The sequence below is a fragment of the Ahaetulla prasina genome, chromosome 13, assembly GCF_028640845.1.
Source record: "Ahaetulla prasina isolate Xishuangbanna chromosome 13, ASM2864084v1, whole genome shotgun sequence".
Taxonomy (NCBI): Eukaryota; Metazoa; Chordata; class Lepidosauria; order Squamata; family Colubridae; genus Ahaetulla; species Ahaetulla prasina.
In genome coordinates this window covers 1,515,744-1,532,469 of record NC_080551.1, presented here as the reverse complement: position 1 = coordinate 1,532,469, position 16,726 = coordinate 1,515,744, and the positions used below count along the sequence as shown (strand labels likewise).

At 37.2% G+C, this 16,726-nt stretch overlaps 1 protein-coding gene across 2 annotated transcripts in view; it reads right to left on the bottom strand.

Moving 5' to 3' along the window:
* RASGRF1 (Ras protein specific guanine nucleotide releasing factor 1) overlaps positions 1-16,726 on the bottom strand; it is a 66,428-nt gene that overhangs the window by 31,326 nt on the left and 18,376 nt on the right. For both annotated transcript variants that reach the window (XM_058156244.1, XM_058156245.1), the window contains exon 3: positions 1,511-1,658. In XM_058156244.1, coding sequence (XP_058012227.1) covers positions 1,511-1,658 — 148 coding nt within the window. The remainder of the gene's footprint in view (positions 1-1,510; positions 1,659-16,726) is intronic.

Sequence of the window (16,726 nt, the reverse complement as noted above, 5' to 3'; positions counted from 1 at the left end):
AAGGTTGCATGAAATGGGCTTTGCCTAGGGTGCAGCACGAATTACACAGGTTGAGCTAAGGGACTTTCCTGAGCAGGAAGCGGCTCCTTATCGCTCTTGTAGCCTGGACTGGGCAAGGAAAGGAATGGAAACAGGGCATCAGCGAAGAATTTATTTACTGTTAATATTTCTGCTTCTCCTGGAAGGGTCACCCAGAAAGTTAAATGTAAAAAGTAAACCTAAAATCTGGAAATGTGAAAGCAGCACAGTACTCAAATCAACCAGAATAAAATCAGTAGCAGGAAGTAATGGGGTAGAGAAGTTGATCTAGCGCTGCCACCAAACCTCGGAGCTGCTTGTGGCGCTGAAGCAATTCTGCACTTTGACTTTCCTGCTTCTTTTTCCACCTGGCAGCAAATGCTCAGATCTGCTGTGAAGGAGAAACCCCGTGCATGGAATAGCTTCCATAAACCACTCCATGGCCTGGTGTTCCAGTTGGGATATGGGCTCAGTTCTTTGTTCACACACACACAGAGCTTAAACAGGGGTCTTCTCTATCTCACTAAAACTGCAGAGGTCATCTCCATTTTGTCTTGGGTGCCTCTGACAGCCCACAATGCCCCCATCCCAGAGATGAGACAGAGGTTGGTCCAGGCCAACCTCGCCCAGAGCTCCCATGCTTCCCAGCTTGGCCCCTGGAATGCCCCCTCCCCTGGCCTTCTGCAGCCTCAGGAAAGAGCAAGAGGGGCGTTTTGGGGGAGCCCACAGAGCAGCCTATTTAGAGCTGTCTGAACAAATTGGGAACAAAACAACACAACTCCTTACGCAATCAATGCAATCATCGGTATTTGCATATGCATACAAAGGGCCATTTGATCTGCTCTTCAAAGAGCACAAAGGGAAGCTCAACAAACATTTAAATGCAGAAGCTCCATAATCAATCAAAAAGGTTGAGATTATGGTTTGCTTGGCCTTTTTAAATAACTTTCACACTTTCCTAGAGTCTATGGACTTCTGGGCTTAAAGTGGCTTTACAATCAAAGCTGTCAGAACAAAAGCAATGGACATTTCCAGATATTATGGAGCCAGATTTTTCCCAAATCCTTTGATGTACAATCTTTGTCCTTCTGCCAGAATTGTGCTCTGTTCTCTTCCAGACAAATACTGCAGTGTTTTTGCTATCCACTGATACCACGTCTACCGTTAGGAGATCCAGCAAGAGGGTCTTTTTAATCAAAGCCAATTGGGTCACAATGGCTTTCAACCCAGGAAGTCCCCTGCCCACGTCATGGAACCTGCGTTCCCACGTCATGGAGTCTAGTGACCCACTAAATGCCTCCTGAGGGGCCTGTTCAGAATCTGCTCTCCATTTGCATCATCTGCGTCAAGAACCCACTGGATGGCAGGAATTTGGCTAAGGCCTCTGCACGTGAAGCAGGAGGGATGACGGAATGGCTCCCAAAATAGCAAAATACCCAGTTCCCTGGCACTTTGAGCAGCTGGCAGCACGTTTTGAGGCTGGGCTCCATACCTCTGATTTCAGGCGCTCTGTCTCTATTTCTCCATCTTCAATTTGTTGCCTGAGTTGCTTGGCAACTGTTTTTTCGGTCTCCACAATCTGAAGTAAATGGAGGTACTTCTGCATTAAGCCTTCGTGCTCTGTGGCGAGAGTCCCATAACTGTGACAGAGACAGCAGAGATAGAAGAGCCGTTAAAAGTTGCTTTCCTTCTGCCAGCTCTGAACCCCTTTAGGCCTGGCATTCGTGATGTCCCCAGCCTCACTGCACAAAATGGGGGCCCAACAGGTTGTTTCTGTAAAGCAAATTATTTTCAATGTGCTAGTTCACTTCCAGCAACCTTACTGATGAACTGCTATCACTAAGAAGTTTTATGGAATCATAGACCACTGCTGATCCATCAACCACCCCCAGCGTGAAAGTCCCCTGTTGGGCCCCCATTTTTCTCTTGCAAGCCTGAATCTTGGAGACCTGTTTGGATCTGCAATGCTGGGCTCAGAAGGGAAGGGCTGGGCTGGAATAATGCCACTTCCGGTGTTTCATTTCAAAGGCCATTGGGCTAAGGGAGTCCAGCTGGTCTGGCCCATCCAGGGTACACATCAGGAGGGGTTTCTGCTGTGGCTGAAAACTTTCTGCCACCAGCCACTGTTCCTTTGAAATTTCTCATCGAATATGCAAGACTTAAGGGTACCCCACAACTATTTTTTCAACTTCATCACAAGGAAGGGAAAAGCCTTGTTAAAAGGATCTCAGAGATCAAGGAAAGAGAGGGAGGAGGGGAGATAGTGTAAGAGTATCAGTATAAGGCAGCTTTGTATGTTTAATTAGCATTCAAGAATTGTAGTGATGATTGACGCCCCACAGGTATCTGAAGGTGCAGATGGCCCTTTGTGCTCTACTGCATTTCTCCTGCAAATGCCATTTTCATACACCTAGAGGCTGAGCACATGCTGTGGTCAACCTACATTCCAGTTGTCCAAGACAACCTGCCTGTGGGCTGCTTACAGATGCTTGTACAGTCAGAAAGCCCTGGTGGGGAGAGCAACAGGAGGAAGAAGAGAGGAACAACCAGAAAAGAGGAATATTTTGAGCCGTTGCTCAGCTAGATGAGGTGAACAAGTCATTCCAAAGTAGCTGCTGTTTGCAAAGTGTGTCCTAAGAGCAGAATGGCCTCGTAAATAAGCAGATGCCGCTACAAACTACGACAAGGCAGCAAGCAGAAACAGAGGAAAACTGAGAGATCAGTACAATTAACTGGCAGGTTTCCAGGATAGACCCCTGATCCACCACTTTAAAGTGACAATATATTCTTGGCTAATCTAGGCATATTCTAGATTATTTTGAAGCATGTATAAAATTGTTTGAAGCATGTATAAAATTGTAGTAGTATCGTCAATGTGTGCAATAACTTATCGTTCTAGTCAATCTGACAAAAATTGTTGTACCATTGTACACGCTGTTGCGCTGTTGGCCACAAACTCTGCTCCTTTGAGGCATCTGATTTGTGAGCCTTGCTGATGGCAGCAGTTGAAGAAAAGTAGAAGATTGTAGCAATGGGGGCCTTAAGCCATCCTTAAGCTCAGACCAGAAGATTTATCAGATTGAAACAATGGAGGAAATAGGCTTTGAACTGCTAAGCAAGAGAGGGAAGAATGGATCCCTAAAGGTCAGAAGGGAAGCAGCTTTGCCCTGCCAGGAGACAAGAGCCATTGCTACAACTTGGAATAGAGACAAAGAGATGCAGACCAAATCCATTAGCATATCAGGACTTTCCAGAAATTGCCAAGGAACAGAAAATTCAGACAGTCCAAAACGAGAGATTTGTGAAAGCTCAGAATGAAGTGATAGGAAAAGGTCTTTTTAAGATAATCAGAATAAAGAACTATATGATAGCAAAATGATAGCAAGTGAGGGGAAAAGGGTAAATACTTAACTTCTATCCAAGGTGTGATAGCTCAGCGATTAACGAGGCTGAGCTTGTCAACTGATAGCCAGGGTTCAAGACCCGAGTACTGTGAGATGGGGTGAGTTCCCGTTCTTTGCCCCAGCTCCTGCCCACCTAGCAGTTCAAAAGCATGCAAATGCAAGTAAGTACCACTTCCGTGGGAAGGTAACAGCATTCTGTGGGGCTCAGCCACATGACCACAGAAGGGTCTTCAGACAATGCTGGCTCTCTCAGCTAAGAAACAGAAATGAGCACTGCCCCATAGAGTCTGAAATGGGGAAATCTTTATCTTTACTTTTACTCAACTCCTATTTTGGTTTAATCTTCCCCAACAGAAAAAGATTTGTCTGTAAACTGCCACTGTGAAAAGCAAGTTGAAGCATGAGACTGATAACAAGCTGGTGGAAATACTACTTCTTTTGACTTTAATATAATTTTTTAGGAGGAGGAGATTAATTTCTTCCTAAGAAGTTCTGGGAATTCGTGTTTGACTGAACCTTTGAGAAACTTTGGGAAACGGTTGAAGTGCCAGAAAACTGGAGGTGGACAAATACCAGCCATAACTTCAAAAAAGAGACCTGGAGAACTAGATCCAACATCTGAGAACAGAAAGTCAAAAGATTAATTAGTAGACTATCAGAATATTATGTCTACCGCAAGTCCACTATATTTTTATTTTTATTTTTTTTAATTGAAAAAGTTTTTACAAAAAAATTTCAATCCCCTTTCCCCCCCTGCCCCCCACTCCAACCCCTCCCCTCCCTCCAAAACCACCTCCTCCCTCCCCCACTTCCCAGAACAAACACAAGGTATAATTCAAAAGAAAAAACAATCATTCGCTAAATTTTCCCTAACACAAATTATAATCCTCCCCTTCTTCTCAAATCCTAACTTCCCCCATACAAATCAAAGATAAATACATCCTGATCATTCAAAAGCAATTTGATATCTCTTAATCTGATATCTATTTTGCATATATTCAATCCATTTTTTCCATTCAGTTAGATATTTTTCTTGTGTGGTGTTTTTTAAAAAGGCTGAGATTTTAGCCATCTCAGCCAAATTAGCAACTTTCAATATCCATTCTTCTATTGTAGGTAACTCTTTTTTCTTCCAGTATTGTCCTATCAGTAGTCTTGCCGCTGTTATTAAATTTAAAATCAACTTAGTCTCAATTATTGTACAGTCCGTAATAATTCCCAATAAGAAAAATTGCGGTAGGAATTTTCTTCTTTTTCAAAACATTTTGTATAATCCACCAGATCCTTATCCAAAAAGCCTTAACCTTCTTACAAGTCCACCAAATATGAAAATATGTAGCATCATCACAATTACATCTCCAACATTTCGCTTGCATATCTGGATACATACATGATAATTTCTTAGGGTCTAAGTGCCACCTATAAAACATTTTATAAAAATTTTCCCTCAAATTCTGTGCTTGCATAAATTTAACATGTCTAACCCAAATTTTTTCCCAAGTTTCCAAAAATATTGATTCTTGAATATTTTATGCCCATTTTATCATACAATCCTTTATTAAATCCCTTTCTGATAATTGTAATTTTTTCCAACTGAACATTTCCTTCTGAACTTTTTGCCATAATACCTCAAAGTTATTCTTATATAATTTCACATTTGAAGAAGTAATATAAAGCCCTAGGTATTTGACTTTTTTTACAATTTCAAATCCTGTTGTTTCCTCTAATTTTTCTTTCTCTTGTCTAGTCATATTTTTTGTTATCACTTTTGTTTTATTCTGATTTACTTTAAACCCTGAAACTTTTCCATATTGATCAATTATTTCCAACAAACATACATTTGAATTTATAGGATTTGACAAAATAATCACCAAATCATCAGCAAATGCTCTCACTTTATACTCATGTTGTCTAATTTTAATGATGCTACATATTTTCATGTATGGTGGACTTGTAAGAAAATTAAGGTCTTTTGGATAAGAATTTGGTGGATTATTCAAAATGTACTGAATAAGAAGATAAAGTTCCTACCACAATTTTTCCTTTTGGGAATAACAACAGACTGTACAGTGATTGAGACTAAATTGGTTTTTGGTTTATAAGAATAATTATGACTTGCTATGGCAAAAAGTTCAGAATGATATGAGTGGCTGGAAGAAATTGCAGTTATCCCTATTGGGAAGGATTGCGGCTATTAAAATGAATGTGTTACCTAGATTTTTGTTTCTGTTCCAGATGATACCAATAATTAAAAAGGATAAAAATTTGGAAGACTGGCAGATTGGGATTAACAAATTTATATGGCAGGGTAAAAAGGCGAGGGTTAAAATGAAAATAATACAGGACTCACGGGAAAGAGGTGGTTTAAGAATGCCTAACTTTAAATTATATTATGAAGCAGTAGCCCTTTCAGTAATAAGTGACTGGTTTAACTTAACAGAGGAAAGAATTTTGAATATAGAAGGTTATGACTTGTTATATGGATGGCATGCGTACTTATTTTATGAAAAAAAAGTGGATAGGGCTTTTAAGAATCATGTGTTGAGAAGTGCTCTTTTGCGGGTCTGGAAAAAATATTCCTATAAATTAGAATACAAGATTCTATATGAGCCCTAGGCATGCAATAGAGAATATAAATATAGAACAGAAACAGAAATGATTACTTATAAAGAACTTTTGTATGCTGAAGGAGGTAGATTGCAATTAAAATCATTACAGGTATTAAATGAAGAAGGGAGGAATTATACTTGGTTTCAATATGGGCAAATAAGTGCTAGATGGAAAGAAGATCAGAAAATTGGTATAATGCAAAGGGAGGAAAATTTAATGAAGCAAATTAGAAATCAGACCCAGGAGCATATAAAGAGATTGTATAATGTGTTGCTTGAAATAGATTCTGAAAGAGATTTAATAAAAATTGTATGATAAAATGGGCACAGAATATTCAGGAACCAATAATGTTGGAAACATGGGAAAAATTTGGGTTAGAAATGTTAAGTTTACACAAGCACAGAATTTAAGGAAAATTTTATAAGATGTTTTATAGATGGCACTTAGATCCCAAAAAATTATCATGTATGTATCCTAATATCCAAGCGAAATGTTGGAGGTGTGATTGTGATGATGCTACATATTTTCATATTTGGTAGACTTGCAAGAAAATTAAGGTCTTTTGGATAAGAATTTGGTGGATTATTCAAAATGTACTGAAGAAGAAGATAAAGTTCCTACCACAATTTTTCCTTTTGGGAATTATAACGGATTGTCCAGGGATTGAGACTAAATTGATTCTGAATTTAATAACAGCAGCAAGACTGTTGATTGGACAATATTGGAAGAAAGAAGAGATACCTACAATAGAAGAATGGATATTGAAAGTTATTAATTTGGCTGAGATGGCTAAAATCTCAGCCTTCTTGAAAGACAGTACTCAAGAAAAATATTTAAATGAATGGAAGAACTGGATTGATTATCTACAAAACAGATATCAGATTAAGAAATATCAGATTGCCTTTGAATAATTAGAAAGTTATTTTATGTAATGGGGAGGGGGTTGGGAGATGAAAAGCTTTGGATGTGGTTATTTGGATTGGAAGGGAAAATTTTATTCTATGTTTGGTTTATGTATAACAATACCTTGTGATTGACCCGGAAGCCAGGGGAGGGGGGGAAGGGGTTTTGTTGGTTAGGAGGGGAAGGGGAAAATTGTTTTGTTTTTAAAACTCTTTCAATTAAAAAAAAAAGAGAGACTAAATTGGTTTTGAACTTAATAACAGCAGCAAGACTGTTGATTGGACAATATTGGAAGAAAAAAGAATTACCCACAATAGAAGAATGGATATTGAAAGTTTCCAATTTGGCTGAGATGGCTAAAATCTCAGCCTTCTTGAAAGACAGTACTCAAGAAAAATATCTAAACGAATGGAAGAATTGGATTGATTATATTCAAAATAGATATCAGATTAAGAAATTTCAGATTGCCTTTGAATGAAGGACGTTGTTTTGATTTTAATGGAAGAAGTCAGGTTATGTAAGAGAGAAGGATTATAATTGTGTTAGATTTTAAAATTTAATGTATGACTGTTTGTTTATTGAACTATACCTTGTGTTTGCTCCGGGAAGTCGGGGAGGGGTTTTGGAGGAGGGGAAGGAGGAGGAGGAGGAGGGAAAAATTTAATTGTTGTTGTAAAACTTTTCAATAAAAAAAAAGAATATGTCCTTTAATATTTTAATGGCTGTTGCCAGATTCCATAGGGTCATGTAGGGGTCATGCCTGGCTCTACAGGCAAGAGGGGAGATGCAAATCCTAGGTGTTTTGTTTGTCTGAGCTAATCTGTCAGTTTGGCACCTTGCCTACTGTGCTACTTATTAAGAGCTGCTGGCTGCCCTTTGTTTATGAATCAATATAAAATATCCGTTCATAAATCCTAGCCTCTTGAGGCTTCTGCTTGAGGCTGTTTTCCTATAGCAGAAAGACTGGGGGCTGTTTTCTGCCTTTGTTAAGGAGCTTTTTCTCCTCCCCTCCTTTAGGGGAAAGATTCTACCTTGCCTCTTATAATATTCTGTAGAATATTTTGTTCTGGGGAAGGGACCCTTCCCACAATGCCAATATAAAATATTTAGAGCTGCATTTAAAATGATTCTTTGCTTCCTGGTCTATGCCTTATATTCATGGAAGTCAGTGAAGTGAAGTGGCATTTCTCAAGGCAGCGTTCGTGGACCAACACTCTTCATACCATACATAAATGATCTTTGTGACCATATCTCAAGTAATTGTGTTCTCTTTGCTGACGATGTCAAACTATTTAACACCACCGACAATACATCTACCATTCAAAAAGACCTTGATCATCTAACCACTTGGTCTAAAACTTGGCAACTCCAAATCTCAATCAGCAAATGCTCAGTCTTACATATTGGAAAAAAGAACCCGAACACTAAGTACATGCTTGGTGGACATTACCTTACAGATGACCCCCATCCTGTTAAAGACCTTGGAGTTTTCATATCAAATGATCTAAGTGTCAAAGCCCACTGCAACTACATAGCAAAAAAGGCTCTAAGAGTTGTAAACCTAATCTTGCGTAGCTTCTTTTCCAAAAACACTATACTACTAACCAGAGTATATAAAACATTTGCTAGGCCAATCCTTGAATACAGCTTGCCAGTCTGGAACCCATACCACATTTCTGACATCAATACAATTGAACGTGTCCAGAAATATTTTACAAGAAGAGTTCTCCACTCCTCTGAAAACAACAAAATACCTTATCCCACCAGACTTGAAATCCTAGACTTAGAAAACTTAGAACTCCGTCGCCTTTGACAAGACCTAAGTTTAACTCATAGAATCATCTACTGTAATGTCCTTCCTGTTAAAGACTACTTCAGCTTTAATTGCAATAATACAAGAGCAACCAATAGATTTAAACTTAATGTTAACCGCTTTAAACTAGATTGCAGAAAATATGACTTCTGTAACAGAATCATCAGTGCTTGGAACACGTTACCTGACTCTGTGGTCTCTTCCCATAATCCCAAAAGCTTTAACCAAAATTTTCTACTATTGACCTCACCCCATTCCTAAAGAGAACCATAAGGCGTGTATAGAGCAATGCCTACCTTTCCTGTCCTATTGTTTTTGTTTTCTTTTTCTTTATATATATATATATATATTCTGAGATTTTCATGGTGTTTGTATGTAGGTCTTTGGTTATTCGGGTTTTCTGCCACGAAATTGGAAGTGTCTTGAAGCAATGGACAAAGTCTCATTCGTCATCTTCAGGCTTCAGCTTGGCTTCTAGAAGCAATGTGATCGCAGCTGTTTCTTCCTTTAACTGCTAGAGGGGTTTGAACTGATGGGGTGGGAGCTGGGCTGTGCTCTGATTGGATGGGATCCTCTGATTCATATGTGTCCTGTTTGGGTGGGGCTTGGTTGTGCTCAGATTAGTTTGATTTGCAGGATTTGAGCTGGTGAGCTGCATTGCTGTTGTTTGGCTTTTGTTTGTGGTCGTGCTACATCTTCATATTGGGTGTCAGTCTGCTGCATGAATGGATTGGAGGGTTTGAAATGGCTAATGATGCAGCTGCAGTCTGGCTTCTGGTCCTTGGTCGTGCTTCATCATCAGTGTGGGTTTGGGTCTGCTTTCTGGGTGGAAGTGTGGTGGTGACATCCTGTGTGGACCTCGTGAGTGTGGGTCTGGTGTCATTCCTCTTGTTAGGGACTCGTTTGTCACTAAGGGCGGGTTTCCAAATGGCTGGCGGAAGTATCATCTCATTTGTTCATGCTGTGTGGGCGTTTTTCTATCTTGATGGCTTCTCTGATTATTCTGTTGTTAAAGTGTTCAGTTTTGGCGATAGTTCTGGTCTTTTTAAAGTCAATATCGTGTCCTGTGGCTTTAAGGTGTTGAACTAATAAGGTCTAAGATGTGTGAGATTCACACTAAGAAATAGCTTTGAGAAATCGTTTGAGAAATGAGACATGGAGTAAAATACTGCTGAACTCTCATATATCCAAAGATTTCAGGAAATAACACAATAGTCTTTTTTTTATTATTGAAACAGTTTTTACAAAATTTTCAATCCCTTTCCCCTCCCCTCCCTCCCTCCAAAACCACCTCCTCCTCCCTCCCCCAACTTTGAACAAGGTATAGTTCAAAAGAAAAAACAATCATTCGCTAAATTTTCCCTAACACAAATTATAATCCTCCCCTTCTTCTCAAATCCTAACTTCCCCCATACAAATCAAAGATAAATACATCCTGATCATTCAAAAGCAATTTGATATCTCTTAATCTGATATCTCTTAATCTGATATCTCTTAATCTGATATCTCTTAATCTGATATCTCTTAATCTGATATCTCTTAATCTGATATCTCTTAATCTGATATCTCTTAATCTGATATCTCTTAATCTGATATCTATTTTGCATATATTCAATCCATTTTTCCATTCAGTTAGATATTTTTCTTGTGTGGTGTTTTTAAAAGGCTGAGATTTTAGCCATCTCAGCCAAATTAGCACCTTTCAATATCCATTCTTCTATTGTAGGTAACTCTTTTTTCTTCCAGTATTGTCCTATCAGTAGTCTTGCCGCTGTTATTAAATTTAAAATCAACTTAGTCTCAATTATTGTACAGTCCGTAATAATTCCCAATAAGAAAAATTGCGGTAGGAATTTTCTTCTTTTCAAAACATTTTGTATAATCCACCAGATCCTTATCCAAAAGCCTTAACCTTCTTACAAGTCCACCAAATATGAAAATATGTAGCATCATCACAATTACATCTCCAACATTTCGCTTGCATATCTGGATACATACATGATAATTTCTTAGGGTCTAAGTGCCACCTATAAAACATTTTATAAAAATTTTCCTAACACAAATTATAATCCTCCCTTCTTCTCAAATCCTAACTTCCCCATACAAATCAAAGATAAATACATCCTAATCATTCAAAAGCAATCTGATATCTATTTTGCATATATTCAATCCATTTTTCCATTCAGTTAGATATTTTTCTTGTGTGGTGTTTTTAAAAGGCTGAGATTTTAGCCATCTCAGCCAAATTAGCAACTTTCAATATCCATTCTTCTATTGTAGGTAACTCTTTTTCTTCCAGTATTGTCCTATCAATAGTTTGACGCTGTTATTGGCCACAAACTCTGCTCCTTTGAGGCATCTGATTTGTGAGCCTTGCTGATGGCAGCAGTTGAAGAAAAGTAGAAGATTGTAGCAATGGGGGCCTTAAGCCATCCTTAAGCTCAGACCAGAAGATTTATCAGATTGAAACAATGGAGGAAATAGGCTTTGAACTGCTAAGCAAGAGAGGGAAGAATGGATCCCTAAAGGTCAGAAGGGAAGCAGCTTTGCCCTGCCAGGAGACAAGAGCCATTGCTACAACTTGGAATAGAGACAAAGAGATGCAGACCAAATCCATTAGCATATCAGGACTTTCCAGAAATTGCCAAGGAACAGAAAATTCAGACAGTCCAAAACGAGAGATTTGTGAAAGCTCAGAATGAAGTGATAGGAAAAGGTCTTTTTAAGATAATCAGAATAAAGAACTATATGATAGCAAAATGATAGCAAGTGAGGGGAAAAGGGTAAATACTTAACTTCTATCCAAGGTGTGATAGCTCAGCGATTAACGAGGCTGAGCTTGTCAACTGATAGCCAGGGTTCAAGACCCGAGTACTGTGAGATGGGGTGAGTTCCCGTTCTTTGCCCCAGCTCCTGCCCACCTAGCAGTTCAAAAGCATGCAAATGCAAGTAAGTACCACTTCCGTGGGAAGGTAACAGCATTCTGTGGGGCTCAGCCACATGACCACAGAAGGGTCTTCAGACAATGCTGGCTCTCTCAGCTAAGAAACAGAAATGAGCACTGCCCCATAGAGTCTGAAATGGGGAAATCTTTATCTTTACTTTTACTCAACTCCTATTTTGGTTTAATCTTCCCCAACAGAAAAAGATTTGTCTGTAAACTGCCACTGTGAAAAGCAAGTTGAAGCATAAGACTGATAACAAGCTGGTGGAAATACTACTTCTTTTGACTTTAATATAATTTTTTAGGAGGAGGAGATTAATTTCTTCCTAAGAAGTTCTGGGAATTCGTGTTTGACTGAACCTTTGAGAAACTTTGGGAAACGGTTGAAGTGCCAGAAAACTGGAGGTGGACAAATACCAGCCATAACTTCAAAAAAGAGACCTGGAGAACTAGATCCAACATCTGAGAACAGAAAGTCAAAAGATTAATTAGTAGACTATCAGAATATTATGTCTACCGCAAGTCCACTATATTTTTATTTTTATTTTTTTTAATTGAAAAGTTTTACAAAAATTTCAATCCCCTTTCCCCCCCTGCCCCCCACTCCAACCCCTCCCCCCTCCCTCCAAAACCACCCTCCTCCCTCCCCCCCACTTCCCAGAACAAACACAAGGTATAATTCAAAAGAAAAAACAATCATTCGCTAAATTTTCCCTAACACAAATTATAATCCTCCCCTTCTTCTCAAATCCTAACTTCCCCCATACAAATCAAAGATAAATACATCCTGATCATTCAAAAGCAATTTGATATCTCTTAATCTGATATCTATTTTGCATATATTCAATCCATTTTTTCCATTCAGTTAGATATTTTTCTTGTGTGGTGTTTTTTAAAAAGGCTGAGATTTTAGCCATCTCAGCCAAATTAGCAACTTTCAATATCCATTCTTCTATTGTAGGTAACTCTTTTTTCTTCCAGTATTGTCCTATCAGTAGTCTTGCCGCTGTTATTAAATTTAAAATCAACTTAGTCTCAATTATTGTACAGTCCGTAATAATTCCCAATAAGAAAAATTGCGGTAGGAATTTTCTTCTTTTTCAAAACATTTTGTATAATCCACCAGATCCTTATCCAAAAAGCCTTAACCTTCTTACAAGTCCACCAAATATGAAAATATGTAGCATCATCACAATTACATCTCCAACATTTCGCATATCTGGATACATACATGATAATTTCTTAGGGTCTAAGTGCCACCTATAAAACATTTTATAAAAATTTTCCCTCAAATTCTGTGCTTGCATAAATTTAACATGTCTAACCCAAATTTTTTCCCAAGTTTCCAAAAATATTGATTCTTGAATATTTTATGCCCATTTTATCATACAATCCTTTATTAAATCCCTTTCTGATAATTGTAATTTTTTCCAACTGAACATTTCCTTCTGAACTTTTTGCCATAATACCTCAAAGTTATTCTTATACAATTTCACATTTGAAGAAGTAATATAAAGCCCTAGGTATTTGACTTTTTTTACAATTTCAAATCCTGTTGTTTCCTCTAATTTTTCTTTCTCTTGTCTAGTCATATTTTTTGTTATCACTTTTGTTTTATTCTGATTTACTTTAAACCCTGAAACTTTTCCATATTGATCAATTATTTCCAACAAACATACATTTGAATTTATAGGATTTGATAAAATAATCACCAAATCATCAGCAAATGCTCTCACTTTATACTCGTCTAATTTTAATTCCCTCTATCTCCTTTACCTCTCTTATTTTATCCAATAATGGCTCCAGAGTTAAAATAAACAATAATGGTGATAAGGGGCACCCCTATCTTGTTCCTTTCACAATCTTAAAAACTTCTGTCAAACTACCATTAACTATTATCTGGGCTGTTTGCTCTCCATAAATCGTTCTAATTATTCTCATAAAACAATCTCCAAATTGCATTTTATCTATTAATTTAAATAAAAATTCCCAATGCAGTCGATCAAAGGCTTTTTCTGCATCCAAAAAAATAAATGCTGCAGAAATCTGATTGTTCTTTTCTAAATATTCCAATAAATTTACAATCTGTCTAACATTATTCCTCATCTGCCTCCCCTTTATAAATCCAGATTGATCAGTATGAATTCTTTGTTGCAGAACTAACAATCTATTCGCTATTATTTTAGCAAAAATCTTATAATCATTATTCAAAAGTGAAATTGGCCTATAATTCCCAGGTTTAGAGCAATCCTGTTCTTCTTTTGGTATCAATGAGATGAAAGTAGTTCTCCATGGTGGGGGTATTCCCCCTCCTAATTGTATCTGATTAAATAATTCCTTAAGTGGACCTACTATCTCATTCTGTAAATTTTTATAATAAATTGCTGTAAGTCCATCCGTACCAGGGTTTTTTCCCATTTTTAATTGTTTTATTGTCAAAATAATTTCTTCAGAAGTTATAGGCCGATTCAGTTCTTCCCTTTGTTCTAAAGTGACAAACCTTGTACTCTTTCAAATATTTATCAATATCCATGTTCAAGATTGTATCTTTAGCATATAAATTTGTATAATATTCTAAAAAAGCTTTTTTAATTTTATCTTGTTGATATCTCTCTTTACCTTTATATTCTATTTTTTCTATAATACGTGCTTTTAGTTTTTTCCTTAACATATATGCTAACCACCTACCAGGTCTATTTGCATTACAAAAAGTATTAAGTTTAGCATACTGTATGTTTGTTGCCACCTGGTCTGCCATTATCATATTAAATTGACTCTGTAATATCTTTATTGCATCTTTAAGTGTTTGATCATGTGGATTATGTATTAATAATTGTTGTTTCTTTTGGATTTCCACTTCTAAATACCTACACTGTTTTTGTTGTTTACTTCTCTGTTTATTAAAACTCCTCTTATAAAAGCCTTACTCGCGTCCCAAACCATTTCTATCGATGTTCCCCTATTCAAATTATCATCAAAAAATTCTTTCATTTGTTTTTTGCATTGATTTACATTATCTTCATATCTAAACAAATTTTCATTTGTTCTCCACGATTTTCTACCACCTTTTTCTTGTTGCAATTCCAACCATACTGGACTATGGTCAGATAAGCACCTTGGAAATATCTTCGTTTGCTTCACCCTAAGAAGCAAATCATTAGTGATTAATATAAAGTCAATACGTGAAAAAGATTGATGCCTATCAGAAAAAAAGTAAAATCTCTATCTTCAAGATTCCACATTCTCCATACATCTCTCAACTTAAAATCTTCCATCATCTCAAAAAAAGATTTGGGCAGCTTTGCATGTGTAGGGATTTTCTTAGAGAGAATTCTCTTATCTTTTCGAGTATCTATTACACCATTCCAATCCCCTAGTATAATAAACGATTTATAATCCCAAAGATTCAGTTTATCATGCAACATTCTATAGAATTTTTCTTGTTGCTGGTTAGGTGCATATATACCAATCAAGAGTGCCTTTTTTCCTTCTAATACAAGTTCAATAGCGATATATCTCTCTTGGATATCTGCTTCAATTAATTTAGCTGGTATATCTTTTCTCAAATATACCACTATACCATTTTTCTTATCCAAAGCTGAAGCAACAAAGTGTTTACCTAAGTTTGAGTTTATTATGTATTTTTGATCTGATAGTTTAATATGTGTCTCTTGTAAACAAATCACATCATTTTTAAATTGTCTCAAATAATGGAATATTTTTCTTCTTTTCTGCGCTGAATTCAAACCATTAACATTCCAAGTCAGGAATTTATTTGCCATCAATGGCCTCACAAAGCTTTTGAGCAATCAGCTGAAGATCCTCACTCCCCTTTGTCTTTGGCCTCGCTCCTCCCACTGCTTCTGCTTCTGTAGTAGAATCCTGATTTTTACTTTGAAGTTGATCCTCCTTTTCTTTACGCTTAGTAACCGCCCTTGTCATCCTTTGTTCTTGTGGCTGTTCTTAGGATAATAACATCAAAGGGGCCACGTCAGCTTCCATACTCTCTTGTGGGCTTTTATCTGTTGCTTCGGGATCAACTTTCAGCACATTAAAAAGGAAGTCTTTCACTTTCAACGCAGTTTCAGTATGATATCTCCTTCCTTGAAAAAACACTGTGAGACCAGCTGGAACCTCCCATCTAAATTGAATCTGATGATTCTTAAGCTCTTGTGTAAAAAATATAAACTCTTTCCTGTCTTTTAACATCTTAGGGGGAATCTCTTTCAGAACCATCACCTCTTGTTCTCCTATTTGCAACTTTTTCTGATACGTGGCTTGCAGAATTTGATTTCTCATTGTTCTTGTCAAGAAATAAACTACAATGTCTCTTGGCAATTTTTTTTCCCTAGCAGTCCATGAATTAACCCTATATACTTTGTCAATTTGAAAAGCAACCTCTTGTAGATCAAATCCTAACCTTTCAGCCAAAGCTTCTGATAGAATTTTCTTAAGGTCCTCATCCTTTACTTCCTGCAAGCCCCTGATTCTCAAAGCCCCCTCCATCGCCCTGTATTGTAACACCACCACCTGATCTTCATTTTTGTCCACTTTTATTTGCAATTGTCCCATTTTATTTTCCAAATGCTGATTAGATTGATTAATTTTTTCCACTTTCTCTTCCAAAACCTCCAAATTCTTTTCCAAACCTTGAAAAGCCATCAAAATATCATCTTATTTTTTTACTATTTTCTTTCATTTCCTCTCTAGTCAGTTCAATATGATTCATAACTTCTTTAAACCTTTCTTCAAATATTTTTGTCTGTTCTTTAAACATATCTTCCATACCCACTTCAGATCCCCTTCTTGTTGTAGGCTTAGGTGGTTTAGAAGCCATTTCAAATTCCAAGTTAAAGTTCAGTTATAAAATCAGAATCAAAGATGTAAAATAAAATAAAAAACTTTTTCTATCTTCTATCTTCCTTTCAATATAGGAGAGCCACCACTTTATTACAATCCACAAATACACTCTCCACTTGATTATGCAAACAACTTCCAACTTTCACTTCCTCTCAGATGCCATTTTCAGCAATC